Raw genomic sequence first — 27,784 nt, 5'->3', positions numbered from 1 at the left:
TACAATGATAGTCCAAGATCATTATTGACGGATAAAATGGTTTATCCGTCACATTGTCATCTGGTTTAATTTTGTCTGGCGATGACACAAGCTTGGAAGGGCCCCGTGTTGAGGGTGGCACCCAGAACTCCTCGGTGAGAGATCGTGGGCGAGTGGTCCGGTTTCCTGATGGTAAATTGGTGGAGAAGACTGGAGAAAAAAAGAAATGTCTCCATCCGTGCCAGCTGCTCGCCCAGACATACACGTCGTCCTGTAGTGAGAGAGAAGATTAAGCGCAAAAGTACATTACGTTGAGCATAAGCATGATCACACTCATTTCCCTATCTGTCGAAGAGGGCGTTTTATTTCTCAAACTTTACAACATTCAAGATCCGAGGACACTGGTTTCACACATGACAATCTTTGGTCAATGCCTACACCTATCCGTCTCTCAAGACCAAACAAATTAAAACTCGACTTAAATATTAGCCTTATTCAAAGTTTGAAAACAACTATTATGTATCTGCATTACTGTGCATTTTACTTGTCTTTGCTTGCACCTTTGCAGGGCTTTAGAGCGACCAATTCATCATGATAAGTTTAATCTATCTGTCACTGTTTAAACTGAAATTGAATCACTGAGTTAAACAATGATATATTAATAAATTTTTGTTGACTACAATAATATTCTGAAAGCAACCTTTTGCAAGCCGATTGCAGACACTATCTCTTGACACTGTGAGAAGGTAATCCTAAATAGGGTTTCATTTTGAAAACAAACAGACAGAAAGTTTTTTTTTTTTGTTTTTTTGTTTTTTTTTGAAGATTATTCTCACCTGTGCTGAAGGGAACAAAGTCATCTGGTTTCAGGACACGCCCATCTGGTCCCAGGAACCGATCGGGATCAAATGTCTCGGGGTTATTCCAACACCTCTCGTCGTGGAGAACGTGCCAGATGTTTGCATAGAGAACGGTCCCTTCCGGAACGTGGTAGCCGGCCAGGGTGGTGTCGGCGGCGGCCTTGTGCGCCACACCCAGGGGCACCACGCTGCTGAGCCGCATGCACTATAGACATACAAGGGCAACATAACAGCCAACATTAGCAAATTTCATCACTGTCACGATTACCAATTCAATAACTTCTTCACCATTATAATTATCATCATCATCATCGTCAACATCATCATTAGTATCATTATCCTTAACATCATGATCATTAAAGCTGGTCTTCTACGAAGTATTACACCTGCCTACGTATATAGCATGGCAATTTGAACATAACGATGCTGACGGACAGAGAAAAAAAAAACCGTGATATGACATTCATTACAAGTAAAATGCTGCTCTCGATATTGCTTTATCAATTCTTCAGTTCTCAGTGAGATCAATCTAATGTCCCTCCTTGATTAGGTTTTGTTACTGGTTGCGAGCTCCATGCCCTTTCCGATTGATTCATCTTCTTTATTTTAAAGGTGACAAGACAACTTGAATGTTAAATGAGATACTTCCCAAATCTTCCAGTATTCGCACTAGAATTCATTACGGTAAGAACAATACATCATCGTTTGCCTTGTATCTACTTTGTTTATTTATTTTGTTTGCTGCGCGTCGCACGTAATTTTTGTTTTGTTCTTTTCACGGCGTCTAGGAAACCTGAGCGTGGTACAAAAGTGCTTCTGTTTTCATCCCTGGAAATATCAAACTGAGTTTATCATATTTGTTTGATAGATACTTTATTTTCTGCAAATCAATATACATAAGTTACATAATCATGAAGATGCAGGAAATATACAAAGTAAATTCAACGCAGTCGTTTGACTTGCATAAACCACGATACATATAAGTACATAATCATGAACATGTAGGAAACATATAAAATAAATTTAACACAGTCTTTTGACTTGCATAAACAACGATATGAAAGAAATATAATATACAATATGCATGTCTATGCAACAGTGATAAGAATAACATTTATAGTTAAGAAACGATTATGCAGAGGGCCGCCAGTATAAGCATTGCTTGAAAAGATGGCCGGCCCATCCGTGCCCGCGTGATCCTTAATAAAACAGCATCTGTTATTTTATCACGCTTAAAACGCTGTATCATTCATAGTCGGTTGGATGATGTGTGTGTTATCACAGAATCCGGCATCAATTTTTTATTGAATGTACCTGTATGAAAAGTTAAAAACAGCATTTTGAAACTTGCCTCCAGTATGACTGCGTTTGTGTAAGGTAAAATCTTTCTGTCCTGCAAGGTCGGAAGGCGATTTCTTCCCACAACGAGGTCGAGCTCGCTCTGCACCTTAGACTGGACTTCGGGGTTCTCCATCATGTAGATCATCGACCACTTCAGCGTGGTCGTGGTAGTCTCCGTACCGGCCAAGAAGAGATCATTGACCGCGGCCTTCAGATTCAACAGCGCATTCGACGCTTGGCTCTCCTACATGGGGTCGAAAGAGAAAGGTTTAGATGGACTTGGTTATTTGGATTATTGTGGAGATGAATGAAGGAATGCCCTGCTTCATAAAGAAGTACATGAGGCTGATGAAGACAAATATTAGTCATTAGTGTCGTTCAAATTACTCATTCACCCTTCAGTATACCTTCGATTCCCTTTTGTCTCATGACAAGGACGAAAATGATAAAAATCTAATAAACAAAATGATATTCTATTTATAACAATAACAAAAATTATGAGAAAAGAAGAGACAAAAAGAGATTATAACGTTAACGGGTGTGATGATGATAACAAAGAGAATTTTTGCAACCATAACGACCCTACGGTATTCAGCCAGAGCGTCCTGGCATTATCAACCTCCTAGCAGCAATAGGTCATCCCACGAGCCTGACGGCCAACGAGCTCAGCACTACGCAAATAAGGCCCGTCGACTGGGCTCGACACTACGCAAATAAGGCCCATTAGTCCGACACTAGGCAAAAAAAAAAAAAAAATCCTCGAGACCAATGTTAAGCTCCGCGATGTAAATTCGATCTTTACTGATGAGCCTTTAATGATGAGAGTAGGAGCAGGGAGGTGCCCCCTTCCTGGTAGGAGTCATGGGCCTTATTTTGCGTAATGTCGAGCTGGTGGACCGTATAGCTCGTGGGTCTAAAATTGGGCGCTGAGTGTCTATCTCGTGGGCTGTATGACTCGTGGGTATCGGAGTCAAGACGTACATTCGCAGCCACGCCAGGCAATCATATTATATTATATCTAAATTAATTGTTTTGCTGATGTGACTTTATATATATATACGCTCATTCTGAGCTTCAATGTACAATTTTTATCGATAAAAAAAAAAGAGAACAACACCCATAATGTCTGACTTGCATCATAGTTTAAATTCATGCAAGGTCAGGGTGTTTCTCATTCTCCCTCTCTCTCTCTCTCTTTCTCTCTCGCTGAACTTTTGATTTTTAACCAAATCTCTTGTGTCACGTGGCCCTGATATACTTAAATATCAGTTTGTCTGTTCACGGGCCTTTTAACAACAAACTCGTTCTGTATTCAGTTTACCATCTGCATGTCAAGGGGCGGCTCCAGGAATTCCGTAAAGAGGAGGCGCCTTTAAAGAATTAAAAGGGGGCCCGTGCCCCCCCCCCCCCCCATTTTTTCTTTTTATTTATTTTGTTTTACAAAAAAATAAAGGGGGCGCGCCCCGTACGCTCCCCCTGGATCGGCCACTGATGGCGTACGAATGTCAACAACACATGCTTTCCTGCGGTATCATGCGATGTTGTCACAATCGCACATGCATGTCGTAATCGATCGACAACGCTTACTACTGGTTCCAATCTTCATTACAAAAAAAGAGGAAGTTTATGCAAGGTAACAAGGACAGCTGGGAAAAGAATTATGACGACGACGCTATAGCCCAGATAAGAGGCGTCATTGCGAAACATACACAGTGGGTTGTACATGGTCGCTGATTTATAAATTGATTCAAAGATCCTTCCATTTGTTTGTCAATCACGGCGGATTCGCGCGGTGCCTTTACATCTTCCCCGCATGGACATTACTTTCATCACTTCAATGCAATCAAGCAAAGTCAATTGACACTCAATCGAAAACGTAGAAATGCGGTTGGGCCTGAAATAGCCAGCCCTCCTTCCACCATTCCCGGAGTCCACCGGCCTCTGCACATATCCAATCAGGAGAACAGATCAAGTTTGTTTGTTTGTTTTTTTATAAAATAAAATATGGCCTTCTCTAGTGGTGTTACGACTTCAACCATTTTCTGTATGCTTCCTCCCTTATTTTTTCCACTCTTTGAAATTATAAATTGTATATTGTTACTTTTCGATGAATTTTTCAATTGTGATGATTGATAAAGACCTACTGATCGAAGCCTTACATTTTCCTTGACATATGCTTGATGTGTATTAGCTTAAAATTGCTCAGTTTGTATCCCTCTTTGTCTTTCTTTAAGACAAAAAAAAAATGCTCAATTACTATATGAAAGGAAAAAGTATGATTATGATCATGATTCATAGCATTTACGTAAACAGCCACTGACGTCATGACAGAAAGACCAATAGGATAGGAGAATAGGAAGGAGCTCAACTGCTGGGAGTGACATCATCAAATACTCACGGGCAGTTCGTTCATCCTATGGAGGTAGAGATCGATGAAATCGCGAGTATCGTCTTGATCGAACGTCTGCTGATGTGACCGAATCATCTGCCCGATAAATCGGTCTATATCTCTCATGCACCTCACCAACCGTCGGAAGGGACCCACGGGGAGTTTCGCCATCAAGGATAGGAGTGGGATCTGCGAGGTTGTGCCTCCGGTGCCAACCAGCTCCATTAGGTCCGTCAGACTATTCAGGATCTGCATTTGATTACCAACAATAATCATATAATATGATTATGATATGAGAAGCATTTTGTCATTAATCCACTTGATCTGTCTTTTCATTGATTCACATTTCCATGAGCACTTGACAGAGAATAAAGAATTTTTAATCCAAGTACTACGATGAAATGAAAAAAAAAAACTCGCAAGAATCAATACTCATTATAATTATGATAAATTATGTTAATGATAATCATCACCACACCATTATCACCATCTTCCTCCTCATCATCATCATTTTCATCATCACGATCATTATCATTATCATTATCATTATCATTATCATTACCATCATCATCGTCATCGTCGTCGCCATCATCATCGTCATCATCATCAACACCATCGGCATTATCATCATCATCATCATCATCAACATTATTATCATCAACATCATTATCTTTATTAATATCATCATCAACGCCATCATCTTCAGTAATATCATCATCATCATTGTTGATATTATCATCATTATCATCATCATCATCATCATCATCATCATCATCATCATCATCATCATCATCATCATCATCATCACGACCTTTCTATAAACTGCAATAGCTAAGGGAAATCTTGAATAACCTGACAAAATTCTCGGTCCGAATATGTGTACTGAGTTCCAAAGACCACAGAGCATATTATGTTGGACACGGCGCTGTTTAGGAGCGCATGGGGGTCGAAGGGGCGGCCCCCAAGTTCCTTCATCGCCGCAGTCAATTGCGAGTTCTCTGCCGCTATGATATCTTCGTAAGTTTTCTTCCCCACGCCGAGTCTGCGGAACACGGAATGCACGAATTGCCGCTCGTCTCGCCATGTATTTCCCCTTGAAAACAGCACACCTGAGAGACAGAGAGAGAGAGAGAGAGAGAGAGAGAGAGAACAAAAAATATATATATATATATTTGAGTGCCATCTGCACTTCATGTCATGGGAAGCGAAACGTTTCGACAACCAGAAGAAAATAACGCATTTTGCAAACAACATAAAAAAATGAATTGAAAATAAAGACACAAGCAGTACACCATCTATACTGAAAACCTACAATTTTCTTTACATTCCCATCCCTTCCCCGAATTCGCCATTGCCCCACAAAGGAGAATAGGTACATGAAATGAACAATTATGATTGCATATGTTACAGGTACTTAGAACATCATTGAAAACTGAGTAGACCTACCATCTATACCTGAGCGTATTCACAAGGTACCCGATCTGCCGATATAGGTGTTACATTTTGAAGCAAATTTAATTGAAAGATTTAGTGTGATTATCGTCATGTACTTGTATAAGGTTCATGATCTGGTCAACCTAACTTGGAGAAAATTCATACATTGTGCAAATATGTCCTTGTTGAATGATGTAAACGAATTATATCTACGGAAAATAAAACAAGGGAAGCTATAAAAGCATAAATTCACAGACAAATTATGCGGGTTATTCCCACCACCCCTCACCCTTGCCGATGGGTTCGTCGTTTTTGTTTTCTTTATTTGTTTATTGCATTTAGGGGTTTAACCCCTTTATTTATTTATTCATTCATTCATTTATCAATTTATGTATGTATGTATGTATGTATGTATGTATGTATGTATGTATTTATCTATTTATTTATTTATTGTAAAATTATTCATGTATCAATTCATTTATTCTTTTTTATTGCTTTTTTTTCGTCATCGGATTTGGGGAGAGATCGAAGTAGCAGCAAAAAAAAAAAATAGTAATAGTAATAGTAATGGTTTGTCCTGACCCACCGTCATTGGGTCATATGTCTATCCTGTATTACCATGGCAAAGGCAAAATTTGTTGTCAATAGTTATTTAGAGTAACTCGGAGATATTGGATGGGGTTCTTAGTGTCCCCCCGTCCTCTCTCTCCTCGTTTTTGTTACATTAGGATATGACGAAATAGAATATTGCAGGGATCACGGATGGGGTATGATGGGATAAGACAGAGAGTGAGATAGGACATGAAGTATAGGATGGGACAATCAATAATAATCAATGCGGTGATCAATTAGATTTTTGTCAATTACCAAAATTTGTAAATATCACTACATTTTAACTTGTTCTCTGACAGTTTATCAGTAGAGAAATTATGCAAACAATAGGAAAGAATCAAACAGGATAGGTTAGAATATTGGATAAGATTATTATTTAGGAAAGAGGATGAGATGTGATAAGATATGAGATAGAATAGGATATGATTAGACAGGCCAGGGTATGTAGAATGACCTATAGCAGAGGATTATTATATAATATGATAGAATAGGATATGATAAGATAGGACAGGACAGGATAGGATAGGATTATCAGAAGCGGACCCCCCCCCCCCAAAAAAAAAAAAAAAAAAAAAAATCCGGGGACCATTTTTTTTTATCTTATCTTTTTTTTTAAACTTGTAATTTTATCAAATACACTGTAGTGGTGTTTTAGATGCAAGAAAACGCCATTTTCACACACAGATTTTCAAAAATTCTCCCTACTGTGGGAGGGGGGCCACCCCCTCCCACACCCTCCCCCCCCCCCCCTTTATAAAAAGCTAGATCCGCCCCTGATTATGACGGGATAGTATAAGACAGGATAGGAGAATATGATAAAATGAGGATAGGATAGGAATAAGATAGGATAGGATAGGACAGGATGCGATAGGATACGATACGATACGACAAGACACGATACGATACGATACGATACGATACGATACGATACGATAGGATGAGATAGGATAGGATAGGATGGGATGGGAGTGGTAGGATAGGATTGGACGTACAGGATAAGATAGGATGAGATATAGGATAGACTGGATGGGGATGGAATGCGACAGATGCCATACCGTGATTGCTAGTTCCCACGACATCTCGACGCAGCTCGCTGTTCTGTCGGTTGTTCAGGAGTGGGTTTTTAAACGCCTCTTTCATGACGTCACTCGTGTTAAGCAACATGATGTTGGTAGGACCGAACCGGAAGTGAACGATGGGCCCGTATTTGTGGGCCCACGAATCAAACAACGTGAGTACATCCTTTCTCGACCTATAGCATGTACAACAGCAACAGGAACAAAACATGAATGAATTCTGTAGAATTAAGTCTTGGCTCCGTTCAGACTTTGTGTAAGAAAATAATAAATGCGTAATGCCTTGTCATTGTATAGATCATAATCAAAAGGAAAACTTCCGCCGAAATGACATATCATACTCGTGACATCTTACATGTGCAGATCGTTTGTGACACCACGTTAGAGCATATAAACGGTAATATTAGTGTTGTTTCTCAGTTGATTTATGGAAAAAAAAAAGTCCTGACAAAAATATGGGGTGATTGATGTATTGGAGGCATGGACTGATGGGATGTTCATCATTGGGACACATTTTGTACCTGAAGAGTTCCCATGCGACACCAAGGAAGGGTAGCCCCAGCGGGCCGGGGGGAAGGTTCTTGGTAGTTCGCTTCACGCACAGCTTCACAACCCAAGCTACAAACAACACCACTGCTGAGGTCGTCAGTGTGTGAAATAGGCTAGCCGAGGCTATCAGGTACATCTGACAGAAAAAAAAAGAATGAAACAACGATGGATATCACATTTAACCGCTTGCCCTATATCATTAAAGGAAATTGATTTGGTATAGAAGAGGTCACTTGATCGTACATATAATAACAGTGGCGGGTTCAGGCGGGGCGCGCCGGACGCGCGCCCCCTTTATTTTTGTTAAAAGAAAAGAAATGAAAAAATGGGGGGGGGGGGGGGGAGGGCGTGCGCCCCATTTTAATTTTGTAGATGCGCCTTCCCTTTACGGAATTCCTGGATCCGCCCCTGCATAAGGAAAGAACATAACACATGTCATATAATTGACTCGTTCGGGATCCGCCCCTGCATGAAAGGAACCAACATAACACATGTCATGTAATTGACTCGTGAATGCGACTATCGATCAAATTGCTTAGTATATCGGGGATACTTTTAAAGTTCCAAAGTCAGCTAACGGAAATTGTCGTGGTTTTAATTGACATTGAAAGTAATGTCCTTGAACTTCTCTGTGAGTGTAGAATTGTACCCCTCATATTGTTTCGCTCGTGAAATGACACCACCGTCATAATGTCGCGTAAAGAAATGTTCCCTTTTATTTTCAGGGAGTGAACCATATACGTTTTTTGTTTTTTGTTTTTTTGTCATGTACATCAATGCAAAGTGAAATGTATGCATTCGTTTCGCACGTTATGACAAGGAAAACTGCAGTCAGATATCATCTATCAAAAATGGGCATTAAGTGCCTCTTGAGAGCTATCCACGCTTTTGTTTGTGTGTGTGCTTGTGTGTGTGTTTGTGTTTGTGTGTGTGTGTGTGCGTGTGTGTATGTGTGTGTTCTTCTGAAATGCATTTCTTCATACAAGAGTGTATAAAGTAAGTTATATTGATGATCGACTTTGTGCACGAGATAAGTGAGAAGTGAGGCGAAAGGAACGACATGGTCACAAACATGACTGGAAAGGCTACCCTGTAAAAGGCTTTTCCTGAGAACCTATAGATAGTGCTACTTTGCTAACGGTCAGGCAAATTAATAACGCGATCATTTGCCCTTCTTGGCAGTTACACCATTCCCTGAGGCCAAAAGTGTTTTTTTTAAATATTCAATTCAGTTTTTATTTTTCATCTAACAAAGAGTAAAACAAAATATGATTTAATGCATCGTAGTATAAAGCATGCATAACAAAAAATCGCATTGTTTCATTGATTTCAATCAAGGAATCAAAGAAAAAAGAAAAGTTGGTGATGTTAACCACCATCTTTTCTCCCCCATGCCTTTCTTGATTATCTTACACACGGACTTTAATGTTTAATGACCTGTTTGTGGACGGAAAGCTTAACATCTTTCATCTCAACTTATATATGAATTCTATTAGTGATTTTTTTTTCTACAGTATTTGTAGGCCTAAGTGACGTTCAACCGCTTTGTCCTTATTGACACTGTTAATAGTGTTTGTTTTTTTTCCTGACACAAACGACTCCCTATACATAGTGATTGCCATGCCCTCCCATCCGAAAATCACACACCAAAATATCCGTTTACTAATTTAGCAGATGGATATGTATAGGTGCTTCTCTGAGTTCGAAAGACAATACAGTAATGGCTTATAGGCCTCACCTTGACTTATACAGCTTTATTTTTGTTAAAAGTAGTGCAGCCTTATCGCCGGTGAATACGATATGTGCGTTAATTAGTATAGATCCCGAACGTATTTTTCCATTCTTAATTTCTCCTCACTGAGGCCACATTTTAAATGTACAGCACACCATTAAAAAAAGATGAAATGAGTTCCATTGTTCGCATAAGTAGATTTCTTTAGAAAATGATTTTGTCACAAGTCAAAATGCTTTCACTTTTCTTTCGTCAAAAAGCAGGGGAATTCCATTATTACTACCTTTAAAATTACTTTGTAAATATCAAGTTGATGGAATGTGTAATTTTCTGGAAAAATTATTTTCTTTATATTGTTGTTCACACATGACATCATGGACTCTAGTAGTCTCTTTATCCAGTGATTACAACACCAAAATTGTAAAAATTGATAACTTTTGCATCGATTGTCTGATTTTCCTCAAACTTTCACGGGTGTGTTCTACTAATATTGCTGCTTTCACGCAATCCATACTGCTCTTTGGGTTTTGGTTTCCTTTAAGCGAAATTACAAGGTGCTATAACATAAGCCTCTTCCCACGAGAAGCTAAGGACCAGTCAATGACGTCATTAATGTTTTGCTTTGTCTTATATTAATTTTGCCATTTGCCCGCGCCGACTCCATGGAGTCACGAATGCTATACAACAAGAAATCGTCTTCTTGGCCAAAAAGTGTTCACCAAGCTGCTTTTATGATGCACCTGTTTTCCATTTCACACTCACCTGCCCACCCCTCAAAATGATAAAAGTGACAAGCATTTTGAATTGTGACATCTGATTTTCCTCAAACTTTCACCGATGTTTTCTTCTAATATTGTTTGTGTTCTACTAAATTTGTTCCACTAATATTTGGTTTCCTTTAAACCAAATAGCATAATTGATAAGACAAAGGAAACATTTAGATGTCACAACTCAAAATGCTTGTCACTTTTATCATTTTGAGGGATGGGCAGGTGAGTGTGAAATGGAAAACAGGTCCATCATAAAAGCAGCTTGGTGAACACTTATTAAAAGTAGTGCGGCCTTATCGCCGGTGAATACGATATATATATATATATATATATATATATATATATATATATATATATATATATACACTGGTCTAATAATCCGGAGGTCTCGGATTCGAATCCCGATGAAAACCCATTTTCTTTGCTCAAAGTTTTCGCTATTTATTATTTGTTTCTGGTCAGTTTTCTGTTCCTTGTTTCAATATATATATATATATATATATATATATATATATATATACTAGTATATGTGCGTTAATTAGTATGTTCTACTACTATAACCACAACAAATATAAAATAAAACAAACCAAATAAAAAACACAAAAACACATAAACACGGAAAACAAAAAAGAAATTTAGAAACAGTATGAAGGTTTATCACTTGTTTGGGTATCGACATCTTTCACGAACTAATACAAACGAATATGAGAATGAATCATTATCACTCATTGACTACTGAATGCTGTTACTATAAAGTCTTTCGCAATTTCCTTTCTTATATTAGCTGCAACTCCTTTTTCTGACGCGTGCAATCAGTTCAGAGAGCGTAATATATCCCGAGTGTAAAAAGGTGCAGTCTGGTATACCACAAAACAATTCCACCACCATCCCTTACAGTCCCAAAGTTCTTATTGCATACAGAAATTAAATGTGTTTTATTGTTCATTATTTTGTTGGCTGAATAATATTTGAGTAACTGGTAAAACTTGAAAGCTCCATTCATTATTAAAAAGAAAAGAAATCAAATTTTCTGTACAGATATATCAATGATGAGAAGAAACACACAAAATAGCTAATTTTGTCCTTATTCTATAATATGAGTTTTAAAACGTGATCCGCGCAAGACTCTTCGGATTCAATGTCTCCAGGAAAAGTAATCATAATTTAGCTTGATGGAGAGATCACGAGGAACGATTACTATATAAATTTATATATTTTTTTTCATACGCAAACACTGTCTATGATATCTCTGGCAGGTTCAGAATCAAATCAGAAATCCCACATTGGCCTCACTCAGAGAATATTTTCACTCAATTATCAACCTGAAAGCGAAATCTCTACCGTGCTATTTAACACAGATTTGGCTAAGGTGCTGCTAAAAGACAAAAGAAAAGAGGTTTGACTCAGAATTGCGGGATCAATTGAAAAAAGAAGCCAGTTACTTACGATTGATGACGGCGAACTGACGGGAACTCTCCGAAGCAAAGCTGGACGCAATAATTTGAAGTCACACAGACTGGCGGACTTGTATCACCTATACATGTATTTATAATCAAGAGCTAGGGAGGGGATCTGTCATTATGCCTGTGAGGACCAAGAACTATTGCACTTTTATAGTACACAGCAATCGTGGTCGTTATGATTGGCTCCAATCAAGGAAAACTGAGCGCGATGTAAAAAAAAGTGAGTTTTTTTTATTCACTTTTATGTTCTTTCGTTCTTTCAGGAAGAGAGGTGACAAAAAGATAGATAAGCCAATAGATGTTGGTAGATCGACAGTGAGGTGAGCTCAAGGACACGTGAGTGAACTTTGTACAGATATTCACTTTTAGCCACTTATCAAACTTTAGGTGACGTCGCTGTGACGAACTTATTTCCATGACCTGTTTTTTTTACTCGTATCTTCCCAAGTATCTTCCCTCTCATTACATAATTTATTTTCAAAGAAATGGAGCTTGCATGATCGCTGTAGAGAATTGATTACCTGACGCACCACAGAGTGTTCGTTGGTTATTTTTTTTTACCTTATTTATAGGGCTTTACACTCCGATACCGCTTTCCCTGAAAGGCATGATTTACCACTTGCAGATGAAACAAAAGCCCAGCTTTAGTGTTTCAAATTAGTTCTAAAATGTCAGCTGTGGATAGAAACAACCAATGTAAAAAAAAAAATCATCAGAAGTATTGTTAGATATACAAAATGTGGACAATAGTTATAATAAAACTGTTTCTAGAATAAACTCTGTATCAATACAGGTATGGTTTATAGAGAAAAAAAAAGTAATGATATCTCCTTATATTTTAGGTTTTATTTCGAAATGTTTATTGGATTATGGTAGGATGTTTTGTGATACAACTGACCTATACACATATGCATCCAATGTGATAACTCGAGCATTTCTTTTTAAATAACGTACTGCTCCCAATGGTAAACATAACCTTTAAAGGGACCTATCCAGCCAGACCAGTTTAAAGATTCTGAACTTAACAGTTAAGTATGACGAACACTACGGTGAAAATTTGATCAATATCGGAGTATTAAAAGTATGGAAGATATGGAATTCCAAAAATTAGTTTATTTTTGTACAACAGTACTTAAGCAGCAATTTGGTAAATGAGTGAGCTGATGATGATCACGCGATGTTATCACCTAACAATTTCCCATTGTTCGTGAAAAACAGCGAAAATGTATGTTTTTTTTTTTCTTTTTTGCTAGTGTAAAACATGATTATGTATGAGAGGTATTCTTGTCAAGTAACTTCAAAATAAGGACCCTTTAGATAGGCTCACATCAGGATTTGAGACGGGGCATAACTGTATTTGATCACAAAAACGGGAAATTTCATGATCTTTCCTACACTTCTGTAGGCCTACTGTGTGGCGAATTGTGAAGGGATGACTCAATTCACTATTTGCATACGTAATTCTTATTGCCTGCTAAAAAAATGTTCTGTGAAAACTTCACAATATCATAACCTCCTTACAATTTAATCCTGTTATAAAATTCAGAATTTGGTACCGGTATTTCCTTTTATTTCGGGCCTCTACATTTCGAAAAAGCAATTATATCAATTGTTGATGGTGTTGTTTTTAATTTTTTCTTTCATCCCGTATCTATAGACCATCGCTGAGGACGCTTTGAATTCATTGCTCGAATTCCATACAAGCCCTACAGACAGGAGGCAACGAATATCTACCGATGTTTCACAGCAGTTTGCATCTTCAATGAAGCTTCCGAGCCACTATGGATAGTAAGTTTAGATAAAACGAAAGATATGATGTGCGACGTTTGGTGTTTCCCTTGTGATTTCATTTTCCTACTTGTAAAATATTGATACATTTCAAGCTAATTGATTCGGATTCGCGCGAGATCGTGTATCAGTCCCACATGCTCAAATTTGCGTTGTCTTTTATTATGCATCTACTAGTATAGGCAGTGCAATGAAATGCGATGCGATATGTGCGATGCGATGCCTATCAAATTGTCGACTTGAGACAATTCAATTAGGTATATTTGACTTTAATTAGGTTCTGCATGCACATAACACTAAATTTAATGACCGGAGCCAGTTTACAAAGTAACGTCAGCAGCCCAAACGTTGAGGAATGGTAGGAAACGGCAGATCTACCTTTTTGTGAGTATGACGTGTATGAATTATATTGAGAGTGTTAATTTAATTGGAAGTGTCTTTAGGCGTCGACTCATGTCGAGGACATGGACCGGACATCACCATGTCCATGCCAAGCAATTTACAATTCCTTGGTTGGGCACTGGCATTAAGTTGGCATTACTGTGTTGATGCTCAGCATTGGCAGCATATTAATAATGTATCCCTGAATGAAATGAAATGATTCGGCTGAGCTATATTCATAATTTACCAGTCCATTTATTTACCATGTTGTCTACCGATACTGTGCTGGTAATAGATCGCTCCATTCCTTATTCCATTCACTACACACAGAGAATGCTGATAGAGAAAGGTGAGAGATACCAGGTTTCTCCACTGAGCTGACTGGGAGTGAGAAACTGTGATTAAGGGAAGTAACTGAAGGGGGAAGTTGTTTGTTTGTTTGTTTGTTTGTTTCTTGTTGTTTTTTTTTTGGGGGGGGGGAGGGGGAAGGAGGGTTCTCCCCTGCCCCCTTTGAGCTTTGAGACGTGGCTTTCATTTGCAACTTCATCAGGGTGATGCCGTGATGGGTTAGGCATATTTGGACACACCTCTACTCTAACTATTGGCTCTTGGTATATTAAAGTTTAAGGTATTTTCGCAATTACTGTATCAGGAGAAAGTGGCTGGAGGGGGGGGGGGGTATTATTTAACTCATATTTTGCTAACAAACTTATGGAAGAGAGATTTTGTGACAACAGAAGTGACATATGTAAAACTACTGAGAATTAATTGATTTATGACATGTGATTTCCCTTTTTCTGTCTGCTTTCTAGGACCTGGGGGCTATCGCAAACAGTGGCAAAAGGGAGCGCCAAGTCCCCCAAAGATGGCTGATGCAAGTCAGGTAAACTTGGTCAGGATTACGAATGGATACCATCAACATCACTTGAGAGGCAAATTAATAGTGCAAATGAGAATATCTCAATTTGCTTTGAATGATTGGTCATGCTTTAATTCAATCAAAGTCCTTTTGAAACAAAACAAATATATATGTTTTAATATGAGACCCAGACTCTAAAATTTATGTTTAGTCAACAAAGTGTTTGATGATGAAGATATCAATATGTGTTATCATTTCACAGACCCCAAGGGGACAATATGATGGGCCTGACAAGTATGATGAATACTTGATTAATCTGCAGCATAAAAACAGGTAAGCTTGTTGTAAAATTGATTATTTTCTTGTTATTAACTTGCGAGTTGATCTATATGATAGAAATAGGGATTTGGGCAAATGATTCATTGAGCTTGCATTAAGATGGCCCCATTGAATAACAAGTGGATTATTGTTTTTTGCTGATTATTTGTCGAACAAAAATGATAATTTGATCATGCTATTAGACATAAGACATTATTTTAAAAGTTGGCATTACCCTTCCTATCCATACAATAGGATTTTGAATATTAAGGTGTCTTGCAAACAGATACTCGGGCCCTGAACGTGGTACCAACAGATCATCATTGTGAAATAAAGAATCAAGAAGGAGACAAATATCCTTGTGTGTGACTGGTCAACTTTTGTCTATTGCCCATCAGAAGATTAAACACACAGAAATAGAGTTGATACGAAATGCTTAATGTAGGCTTATATGCATGTCTTTAAACAGGGCAAGAGGAAAATAGGACTACCTTTGATTTCTCCAGATAAACTTTGTGCTAAGAAGTTTTATGAATTAACCTTACAAACAAGAGCAGCATCATTGACAACAACTACAACAACAGCAGTTACGAGGGACAAAAACAACAAGCAGCAATAGCAACAACAAATCACCTACCTATTTAAAAAAAGACAAGTGTATATCATAATGCTGGTTGAAAGGTACAATATAAATTATAATGTACTTTTTACTGGCTTGTGTTTGGAAGAGAAGAGAGGGAGGGGGAGGAGAGGAATCATTTGTGGGAAGATACACCATGCTTTCAATTTGATTTCAATATATGTTGCAGGTTGCTGAAGCAGTTAAAAGCCAAGGATCAGAAGCAGATTGATCTAGAGAGGAAGGAGCAGGGCTTTTCCCTCTACGTCAATGGGGCCAACCTGGGGCTTGGGGCTGTTGGGGCAGGTGTGAAGTATTCTCCCAGACGACCAGCCACAAAGAAACCCAAAACAGCTGGAGGTAAGGCTAATCGGCCAAATATTACACGATTTATTTCATTTCATTTCATTTATTTCCACTTTCATAATTGGTTTACAAACTTTGCATAAAAAAACAAACAGACAGACAAACAAACAAACAAAAATACATAGTGTCAAATATGATAGTGGCGGAATCATGAGAAGCACAAAGTAGGCTTATTGAAAATGATCCCTTAAGAAATATTGTGATGTAAATATATGTAATCATTTATAATCATTGGTTTGTAACTGAGTTGAAACAAACATGAATGCAAAATACGATAAGATTTACAACTTGAATCAATAAAAAAACGGATACGTGTAGATATGAAAGTAGAGAAGAAAAGAAGAAAACTTTCCTCAACTTGTAACTTAATTGCATCAAAAAGATGTTGTTTATACAATCTTTTAAATTGTCTTACGGTCTTACTGATCCTGAAAACTATATTTAAATTATTCCATAAAATAGTACCTTTGTAAAATATTGATGACTGCGTACAAGATGTGCGATTTAATGGGGGATGAATACTCTGAGCGTTTCTGGTATTATAATCATGAATTGAACTATTGAGAGTAAAATAATCAGAGAATACATCAGGGAGAAAACTATTATTAAGTTTAAACATGAATATTGCAGACTCTAATGAAATTAAATCTTGAATGGGTAATATTTGAGTTTCTAAAAACAGAGGTAAACTGGGGGAAGCATACGTTGAATTGGTTATTAAACGCACTCCCCGTTTTTGTAATTTATGTATTCGATCAATATTCTTATTAAAAGTGAATCCCCACACAATATTGCAGTAATTAATATGTGGTGAAATCAAAGAATAATACAACATTTTAAGGACATTTCTAGGAAGATACTGTAATTTATACAAAACCCCTTTGTTTCTTGATATAATACTGGCTATGTAATCAATATGATAATTCCAAGATAATCTTTCATCTATAATTACTCCTAAAAATTTTGTGCTTACAACTTTATCTATTTTCATATTCTTAAAATACAATTGCAAATTGTGGTCTGTTATAATTCGCATACCAAATAAAATATAATGAGTTTTATCTATATTCAAAATCAACTTATTGGCTTCCATCCAATCACTAATATTACACAATTGTCTATTAACAATATCAAACAGTTTACATGGATCTGAGCCTTTACAAAATACACTGGTATCATCAGCAAATAAAACATAACTTAAATGTTGAGTTGATAAAGGTAAATCATTTATATATATAAGAAAAAGAAGAGGACCTAAAATCGATCCTTGTGGAACACCACAATTAATTGTTCTGATATCAGATTCAATTTCATTAACTACAGTCAACTGTTGACGATCTTTAAGGTAACTACTTAAAAGTTTGAATGGGGGGCCACGTATACCATAATAATATAATTTTTGTAATAAAATGAAATGATCTATAACATCAAAAGCCTTAGTAAGGTCAAGAAATATTGTTACAGCATATTCTTTATTATCAATAGCATCATTTATTTTTTTCACAAGATCTAATATTGCTGTGGCTGTTGTATGACCCCTTCTAAATCCAAACTGACTTTTTATCAAAATACTTTGTTTATCTATAAACTCAATTAATCTATTAAATATACATTTCTCTAATATCTTTGAAAATATAGTTAACACCGATATTGGTCTGTAATTCTTAATATCATTACGGTTACCCTTTTTATGAATAGGTGTTACACGTGCAATTTTCATTTTTGATGGAAAAAAACCAACAGACATACAGTCATTGAAAAGAAAACTTAATGGTTCACATATAACAGAAATTACAAACTTTATAACTTTTATATCTATACCATCTACACCTGAACTTTCATTACTTTTCATTTCCTCTACAATCGTTATTATTTCTTTTTTTGATATTGGCTTACAAAATATACTATTTTTGTTAGGAGATTTCAAATATTTATCATATGAATTTTCATTTCTGTTATCATTACAGATCTGCAGTTTCTCCCCAATACTAACAAAAAAATCATTAAAACAATCAGCTATATTTTTATTATTTGTTATTTTTTCATTCCCAATCTCAAGACTTTCTATCAAACTACTTTTGGTATTTCTTGTACCTTTTAAAAGATTATTGATAATTTTCCATGTTGATTTAATATCATTTTTCACTTGATAAAATTTTTCATTGAAATATTTCTTTTTTGCTTGTCTTAATCGAAGTGTAACATAATTTCGAAATTTATTATGCACCTCTTTTCTATAAAGGGTTGGTTTCTTAACATATTTTTTATACATACTTAATTTTTTACGACAAAGCTTAATCAAATCCTTAGTCAACCATGGATTCTTATTCTTCTTCTTAAAATCATATGATTTATAAGGAAAACATTCATCATAAATATGTTTGAATACTTGCAAAAAACTATTATAGACTGACTACGAGAATGTAGTATGTGTACCTCTTCTTGTTACAGCCTTCAAATACAAGCTAGTCTTGTTTTAATTTATGGATTCTATCATGTAGTTTTTGTTAAAATTAAAGCATTATGAAGTGATAGTAAATTTCTTATTGTGAACTCATACTGAGTGATAATTTTAACAGAAAAGCAGAGTTTAAAGCACTCAACGTGAGATTTGAAATTGAGATTATGCAAATGAACTGTGAATACATACAGTATGCATCTATCAGTATGTCTGCATGCTCATGTATTGGTATGTTTTGTGTCAATGAATGCATACTATGTCACTGATGTATGATGTATTGCCTATTCTACCATACTAAGTAAACCATTCAACACACTCACCAGATTACCCACGCCGAGCTCTCCTCGGTCAGCTTGATGTCAATGAAGAAGGCGTCGCTGACCAAGATCGAGCCAAGACAGCACCTGGGAAAGTGCATCGGAAAAACTGGACACAGGCGAGTTCCCTTTCCTTAGTGCTTACACTTGTGATGGTACTGTACTACTATCAACTTTGAAAATTAAGATATAAAGATATTCTACAGAAAGAATCATAGACAATGCACTGATGTTGATGATGAGAATGGCGATGATTATAATGATGATGATAATGATGATGATGGTGATAATGGTGATGATGATGATGGTGATGATAATGGTGATGATGATGATGATGACAGTAATCGCAGTATCAACTGTTTCCATCCTCATCATTGGGAGAAGAAAAAATTATGGAAACAGGATGAGGAGCAAGAAAAACAACAAATGATAGTGAAGAATGTGGACAATGTGATATGATATTACTTAGTGTAAGTAGCAAAGGTAAGATTAGAGACTGGATCAGGTGTTGATTTTGGCATTGTAGGTTTTATCAATCAGAAAATGCCCTGTAACGCTGTTTATAAGTTTCATTAAATAGAATACTGTAAAACACGATATATTCGCGGCATGAAAATTTCGCGAATTGGAGCCGGCGGCCTTTCTCGCAGCATGAAATTTTTGCGACTTGCCACTGGCATCCAATGCATATTGTGTAGGCAAGAACTTTGGCATGCATTTAGATTTTGCGAATGTTGCCGCTCTCAGAATTTGCGAAATTAAAATGCACGCGAACTTTCCTCGTTTTGCAGTATATTACTTTGTCTAGAACATGAAGCGCAAGTGCAGACAAAGCAGGCATAGATGTTTCCTCTCTTTCTCTCTTACTGTCCGTCTTGTGGCTGCTGTACTGTGAGTAGATCCGACACAGCAATCTGTCAAACATATCTATCTATCTATCTATCTGTCTGTCTTAATATCTGTCTATCTTGCTATCTGCCTATTTGACTATCTACATGTATTTTACTATCTGTCTGTGTGACTATTTATCTATCTATGTGGCTATCTATCTGTTTATCTCACTATTTGTTTTAGTTATTATTTTGTCATTGTTTTTATCAATATTTTCCCGACCACAGGCTTCTGTGGATATCAAGACAGACAGAGGAGAGAGACTGAAGCTGAAGTCAAGACTAGCTCTTGGTAAGGTCATGTGACTCATAAGAGTTTAAAGGGATGGTATAGTATTAGTGGAGGTGAGGTCCAAATGGACTTTTTAACTTTTTGCAAGATACCAAGAAACCACTTATAAAACAGTACAGAGCATACCATCCTAAGAGGAATTCAAAATTTATTTGATAAAAATCGGTTTTGGAATGGCTGAGACATGGCTGAAACAAAGCGATCATAATAAAAGGTGGGTCCCATCTTTTGGTAGGATTGCTCTATCTTAGATATCTCAGCCATTTCAAAACAAATTTTCATCAAATAAACGTTGAATTCCTTTGAGAATTACAGGCTCTTTCATATTTCATAAGAGGTTTCTCATTATTTCACCAAACAATGTTTAAACCTGAACTTAGGTCTCAACCAGAACTATACAATCCCTCTAAGGAAAAAAAAAAGCTACCGGTATGTATGAAATGGACTCGGCCCATAAGTATTACAAAATGTGAAATGGGAATTGAATGGGAGTACAGCAATACTACACAATGTGATTGGTGTTAAAAATTTGTGAAGTATCTGTTGTAGGATTGATTTACAACTTTCACTGTTTCACACATTATGGGAGCAAAACCCATATAGACAAACATGTACTACTACTGATAGATAAAAAGTTTGATTTCCATTCACAGATATTCCACTGCTTTATAGCTCTTCATTTTTTTTATCCCTAAGTTCCACAAGTACAGCACCAATAGTTTGCAGCTCGAATATATCCCTTGTACCGCTCAGAAAAAAAGGAAAAGAGAAATAAAAACATTATTTGGTCTGCTGACTGAAAAGGAAAATATCTGACTAATATGTAAGGCAGGATATCAGAACTCATGGTTGTATGTGTGTAGGAGTACTTAAATTACCTTAATTACCTATGATGTCGCCCAGTAAGTCAAAGACTTGAAGAGGGCCATTCAAAGGATCCAATCCTGAGCCTGAGGAGTTCCATGTGATGTATCCATGGAGTGGTCAATTTATGCAATCTGGATTAAATAAATCTTACATGCAGTTATGCATGCACTATACTCACACACAGACATACAGACACACAAAATACAACATGCATACATGCTTGTATATATATGTATGTGTGTATGTATGTACATTGTATGTATGTATGTATGTGTATATGTATGTATATATGTATGTATGTATGTGTGTATGTATGTATGTATGTGTATATGTATGCATGTATGTATGTATGTATGTGTATATGTATGTGTGTATGTATGTGTATATGTATGCATGTATGTATATATGTATGTATGTGTGTATGTGTGATATGTACATGTATGTATGTGTGTGATGATTCTGACTTTACCACCTACTCACTCAGCTGCAGAATACTCGGACGACTTTGAAGTCTACGAGAGCATGATGAGCCAAGGGGATGACGGAGAGGGGGAGGGAGATGATGAGGATGAAGAGGAGGAGGAGGAGGATAAAGGAGAGATGGTTCAGGAAGCAGATGAGGCAGAGGAGGAACTCGATGACGATGAGGACCATAACCCAGATGACTTCGCAAGGGTGAGTGTAGTTGTCTTTCTGTGTGAACATTGGGTGATTGTACAGAAAGATGTCAAAAAAGACAGACCCTGCTGATTCATGTTTGCATGGATGTGTCTTAACGGTGTGAAAAGAAGTTATTGTCTCTATGTTTTTGAGGAGCTACATTGAGGAGACCTGGATCTACTTGTAAAGCATCGCTCTTTTGTTTAGGTAGGGGTGGCTACTTCCATGAAGTTCATTGGTACACGTAGGCTTAAGTGCTCTGTTATTTTTGGCGAGTGAACACTTGACAAAACTAGAAAAGCACTCTGAGAGCGCAGACCTCCGCCAAGCATGCAGCTCATTTCCACCACTGATCTTGTTCTTCCATAGAGATATCAGTGATTTCCACCCATACGTACTTATAGCAATGTGTGCTGAAAGTTGCCAGATGGATTTTCCAATATAGAAGCCTTTGTTACGTCATAAACCCTCAGCTGCACTGCGCGCCTCGCCCTAGCAGAAACTAGAGCACGCACTATAGTGCGCGCAAGCAAACCTCAAATACGCGCAGCCTGAACTCCCAAGTTCATTGACCCTACCTGCCAAAATATCAAAAATCCTTCATAAATTCCCCCAAAATTCTCGGATCACTACCAAAAGTTAATCGTTTGTTACTTGTGTCATTCTCAACCTTTCCTACAAGTTTCATCCCAATCCGTTAACTACTTTTTGAGTTATTTTGCACACGGACAAACTAACAAACTAACTAACGAACTAACTAACTAACTAACTAACTAACTTACTAACTAACAAACAAACCAACGGTAACGAAAACATAACCTCCTCTCTTGGCGGAGGTAATACGATGTGAGCATGAGAAGTAAGCAAATGGCCAGAGATCCAGTGTGTAATAGAACTGAAGCTGAATATACTTGAGCTTTATAGCTTCTAGCTTGTTGGCAACTCTCTGAAAATGGCTACCAAGGAGATTTTGAGGTTTATTGTGTGCATTCCTCTTAGATCACTATGTCTCACCCATATATTAAACAGATGTTTACTTTCGTTGGGGGGATACAGTATGTTCCGACCGCACGGTTTCAAATGCTATTTCGGGAAATTACGAGCCATGAGAGATAATCACGGGACTTTGAAACTCCCTCAATACCATTTCAAACCCTCCAGGTGGAATATTTTGTGAATTCTCCCCCATGCCAGTCATCATGTACCCATCATAATACAATGTATCACCTACAACCAAGGAGGGGATGTAGCTAGTGCCATCTGGTCTATGTCACAGTACATCCTGTTTGTAGGAATTGGACTGGCTTCATGATTGTTGAGAGGTGTACTTTCAGAGTCAAAAGTGCAGAGCAGCATGCAAGGCATGCCAGATAATTTCCTGATCCACAAACAAGGCGCAATAAGGGCTTACGGTCATACATACATAAACAGTTTACATATGTTCTAAAACCTTGTGACCCAATTTCGAATATCAAACATACTGATTTAGATTTTAAATCACTATAATATCACTGTTATCCAAAACAGTGTATTTACATTATTTGATTTAAACACTTATGTCATTTTGCAAAAGTGTTTCAAATATGAAAAGGTTTTTTGCTCTCATGAAATTGTAAAATTTTTGAGATACAAGGCAAAACTGCACACTGGCACTGGCCCGATGGTCGAGACCAGTAAAAAAATCACTGTTTACCAGTAACTTTTTCATGCATGGACTAAAACAACTGAACAACTGGGTACCTACTTGTCCAACAGGGAAAGGTCAGACCAGTGGAAAAATTGGGTTAGAATGCAGCCCTGTACAAGGTTCTTTCATGCCAGGGACATTATATGTGTGGATGTATGTACAGTATGAAAAACGGTTGATGTGTGTCTGCCCGTCCTCTGATGACCCACAGCTGACCAGAGAGATGACTGTCATCCTAGAGAGGGGCAGCGACGGGGACAGCGATCTGGAGATCGACGCCAGCCAGCACAACAAGCAGCCACCGCCCCGGCGGCACAGGCAGAAGGCGGAGAAGGTCAAGGGCAAAGGTCGGCACAAGGTTCATGGTGACGATGACGATGAGGAGGATGAGGAGGATGATGATGACGGTGTGAACCAACAGCTGCTTCTCAGCATTGAGGATGTGAAGGTATTGGCCTTTTATGAGTACAAAATTTGATGTTGAGTTTGAGTAATGGAAAACATATGTTGGATTCTATGAGCACAGAGAATAGAGTACTGTAAAAGTGGATATTTTCGCGCAACTAATTTTTCGTACTTGGCGGGGTAAGAAGAGTTTCGTGTGTTTTTAATTCCACGGAAACAAGACATCAACTACTGGAATATATGGCAAGCAAAAATATTTGCGTGCTTTTATTTTTGCACTAGCTTCTGGTTACGCGAAATGCATGAAAATTTCAACACCGCGAAAATTTCCACTTTTACAGTATCTCGGCCATGTGATGATGACATTTCCTGATGACAGAACCTGTATGCAATTGCAGCTGCATCTCTTGTAGTCAGTGGAAACCACATGCCAACACCACATTAGGCAATGAACACATTTCATGATTCTACTTGTTGATGGAATGCATAGGGTAGCCTACATGCATCATTCGTATCAATGATTTCTGCCAACATTCGTCCTTTTACTCTTCTTGCATGCAGACACTACGACGGAGTCTGGAAGCTAACCCACACATCAGGCGGAGCATTTGTAAGAAGGTGAAAGATTGTGCATTGTGTTGCTTGTCTTTTTGCAAAATGATCAGTAATCTTCCATCCCTCCATTGAAGCTGAGATTTTTTTATTTTAATTTTTTTTTTGCTGTTTGTCAGTTAATCTTCAAGGGCTTATTACAGTCCTCGGAATATAGCCTCAGCTCCAATGTTGTTAGCATAAAATACCGTTCTTGGAGGCGATGGTAGGAAAAGCATTACAAGATGAGCACCAAAATGGCATGGTCTCATGGGCTTGACTAAAGCTTGGCAGCTTCATAAAGACATGAAATAGAATTAGAGAAACTGAGTATTATGTTACTCCATTTACCTCTCATCAACTTGCAGAGGCCAGATGTTTTTAGTTCAGTGCTATAAGTCTTATTGTCACAATTTTTAGAATAGATGCTTGCTTAATGTATTCATCAATCATAAGAGAATTTACCTATACATATTACATCACCTAAATGTGCCACTTTCTTTTCTTTTTTTTTTTTTTTTGCTGTGCTGTACAGGGCACCGATTCAGATGACGACTCGTCCAGTTCAGAGGATGACATTGAGGAGGAAGATGAGGAGGAGATTGAAGAGGACATTGATGTCCCCAGTGATGTTCAAAAGGGCAGCACCAATGGCAAGGATGGTCAGGCAGGCAAGCTGAGCATTGAGCCCGGTGACATGATCGTCCTGGACTTTGCCCCCAGTGTAAAAAGTGAGTCGTAGTTGATGTCATGTTGAGGATGGTGATGATGATAATGATGATGATGATGATGATGATGAGGAGGAGGAGGAGGAGGAGGAGGAGCAGGAGCAGGAGCAGGAGGAGGAGCAGGATGATAATGATGGTGATGATAGTCTAGTGATGCTGATGGTGGTGAGGATTATCAATGTACTGAAGACAAAAAAGTTGTAGTTGATGCCGTGATGAGGAGGGTGATGATGATGATGATGATGATTAGGAGGAGGAGGAGGAGGAGGAGCAGGATGGTAATGATGGTGATGATAGTCTAGTGATGCTGATGATGATGAGGATTATCAATATAATGAAGACGATGATGATTGTGATTGCCATTATCATTGCCATTTGATTAACTGTTATTTCATTATATTCAATGTTATTTCTTTTTTTTCTCCTTGTGCCCAATGTTTAATAATATCAGAAGTAATATTTTTATTCATTCATTTGATTAGGATTAATTTGACCAACCTAAGGCAAACATATGTGCCATGTGCTTCAACTGCATACATGCAAAGATTGTGATTCTTACTATGATATTAACTTCATTCAAGACTTTCGGAGACAAATTTTTCAAGGGCGTATGAAGAATACAACAATTATTGTGTGTGTATTTTCTGTCATACTTATTACTTGTCTTATATACTTGTCTATTTTCTACAGCTTCAAAACGACAAGTTCTTGCTGCAAAGTAAGTGATGCAAAATATTGATGTTTTTACCTTTGTGATTAATATTATACTAATTCATTTCCCAGATATTTGAGATTATTTTCTTGATGTAATCTTTTTATTTATTTATCTTTTTTTTTTTGGTCAATATACTCCTGTAAATCTTAACAAAAATGTTAACCTTATGTAATTTATCTTCTGTTTTTAGGTCTCCTTCTCTGATAGTTTGTGACAGGGAAAATATTTCATAGAGCTATTATCATGTTGTATTGTATGGCAAGACGTATGTTACCCATTCGAGGTGTATTACAATTGTTGCTGCTAGTATTCTTCTTATTTTTTTTTCAACCTCAGGAGAAAAGATGATGCCGATGAAGTCTATTTTCCCCCAAGGCAGAGCCAAGAAAACCCCAGGAAAGCTGATTCCAGAAAGCAGCAGGACATTGTGCTGGATGCAGGTAACATTTTTTTTTAAAACTATACTCCCTGCCCCCTCGCTGCCCTCCCCCCTTAAAAGAAGAGAGTGAAAAAAAAAAAAAAAAAAAAAAAAACAAGCATGAGAGAGGCTAACCAAAACACCAAGTAAATGAAAACTCCATCAACAGAAGAATCAGATCCAATATAAAATAACAGATAAATTTTCCTCTCCCCATCAAAGTGTTGCTCAATTTCCTGTGAGGAATATTTACCTACAAGGTAGAAAATGGTCAAGCAAGTATTTCTTCCTATATACTCAAGTAGTGAATGATAGAAATGTTAGCCAGTAGCGGGGATGACAATACCAATAATTCAAAATGGTTTGTATTCTAACATAAGAATTATAAAATGCTGTAATCTTGCCTAGCTGTTTCACCCATGGCTTCATTAACTAATTCTTTAGAAGTTAGATTTCTATGTGTATTCAATCGTAATCATTTTTTTACTGTCATGTTTAAATCTCTTTTGACCTCCTTTGACAATAGCGCTCTGGATGAGTTCCATGATGTATCACAAATTTAAGAAGTACTTCATTGTACCGATCCCAACCACTTGATGTCTTGTTTTCCAGTTACACAATATCCTTCTGTTCACTTTAGTCTCACTGTAGACACAAGTAATTGCTAGGTCAGACAACTGATTGTAGCAAAATTTGAAGTAATCTTTGTTTACTCTTGGGAATAGAGTTTGGAACATAGTGAAAATAGTACATTGTGATTCAGGTATGATGCATTCTTGTTTCTTCTACGTGAAGGACCCACCCCAAGAAAGTCTACATCCCTCTCGGCCCAGAAGAAGAGGGATGCCACCTCATCACAGTGGGCCCACAATCCAGCAGACAACATCTCGGCCATCCAGAAAGCCATGGCAGCAGAGAACAGGGTTGCCACGGCAACCAGAGGCCAGAGTGGCGCAAGGACTGCCCCAGCGGAAGAGACAAGGGTATGCTTTATTAGAAATCTTTGCAGTTATTAAAATACCTTGCATGCAGCGATTTCTTTTACCAGTGCCTTTTGAAAGAAAGACAGGTTAGCATATTTTTACTCTTGTAGCTTTGTCAAACAGCATAGGTTGGACTTCACATTCTTCTTTGTTGATGCTATTTTGAAGTATTCTACAATGTTCCAGACTTGTATTTCAAGTGCCTCATTGTTTTGATCAGTGAAACTTCTTCCG

General features: G+C 37.5%; 2 protein-coding genes across 2 annotated transcripts in view; one reads left to right on the top strand and one right to left on the bottom strand.

Moving 5' to 3' along the window:
• Positions 1 to 65: 65 nt before the first annotated feature.
• Positions 66 to 10,770, bottom strand: LOC139711071 (cytochrome P450 2J5-like). The gene is made up of 8 exons (XM_071622989.1): positions 10,735 to 10,770; positions 8,213 to 8,376; positions 7,671 to 7,867; positions 5,422 to 5,678; positions 4,579 to 4,818; positions 2,191 to 2,424; positions 816 to 1,044; positions 66 to 250 (listed from the first exon to the last, which is right to left on the bottom strand). Exons 1-8 carry the CDS (start codon positions 10,768 to 10,770, stop codon positions 66 to 68), a joined length of 1,542 nt encoding a protein of 513 aa, XP_071479090.1.
• Positions 10,771 to 13,918: 3,148 nt separating this feature from the next.
• LOC139711069 (katanin-interacting protein-like) overlaps positions 13,919 to 27,784 on the top strand; it is a 42,815-nt gene continuing 28,949 nt past the window's right edge. The window contains exons 1-13 of the mRNA XM_071622988.1: positions 13,919 to 13,993; positions 15,187 to 15,257; positions 15,496 to 15,566; positions 16,361 to 16,530; positions 19,321 to 19,433; positions 20,433 to 20,496; positions 21,848 to 22,038; positions 23,922 to 24,158; positions 24,677 to 24,733; positions 25,242 to 25,437; positions 26,125 to 26,152; positions 26,486 to 26,589; positions 27,363 to 27,550. Of these exons, the coding sequence (XP_071479089.1) occupies positions 13,987 to 13,993; positions 15,187 to 15,257; positions 15,496 to 15,566; positions 16,361 to 16,530; positions 19,321 to 19,433; positions 20,433 to 20,496; positions 21,848 to 22,038; positions 23,922 to 24,158; positions 24,677 to 24,733; positions 25,242 to 25,437; positions 26,125 to 26,152; positions 26,486 to 26,589; positions 27,363 to 27,550 (1,497 nt within the window). The 5' untranslated portion in view covers positions 13,919 to 13,986. The remainder of the gene's footprint in view (positions 13,994 to 15,186; positions 15,258 to 15,495; positions 15,567 to 16,360; positions 16,531 to 19,320; positions 19,434 to 20,432; positions 20,497 to 21,847; positions 22,039 to 23,921; positions 24,159 to 24,676; positions 24,734 to 25,241; positions 25,438 to 26,124; positions 26,153 to 26,485; positions 26,590 to 27,362; positions 27,551 to 27,784) is intronic.

This window comes from Diadema antillarum, unplaced genomic scaffold (genome assembly GCF_040938485.1).
Source record: "Diadema antillarum isolate AM-2024a unplaced genomic scaffold, OU_Dant_1.0 seq00001606_RagTag, whole genome shotgun sequence".
Classification (NCBI taxonomy): Eukaryota; Metazoa; Echinodermata; class Echinoidea; order Diadematoida; family Diadematidae; genus Diadema; species Diadema antillarum.
This window is presented reverse-complemented; position numbering and strand designations above follow the sequence as displayed.

Bases quoted from the DNA above. Each gene is read 5' to 3' on its own strand.
- LOC139711071 (XM_071622989.1), bottom strand. From the start codon at position 10,770: ATGCTTGTCACTTTTATCATTTTGAGGGGTGGGCAG. The intron at 1,045-2,190 runs GCAAGTTTCAAA...GTATGTCTATAG, and splicing joins CAAACGCAGTCATACTGGAG to TGCATGCGGCTCAGCAGCGT. The intron at 251-815 runs GTGAGAATAATC...CTCTCACTACAG, and splicing joins CTTTGTTCCCTTCAGCACAG to GACGACGTGTATGTCTGGGC.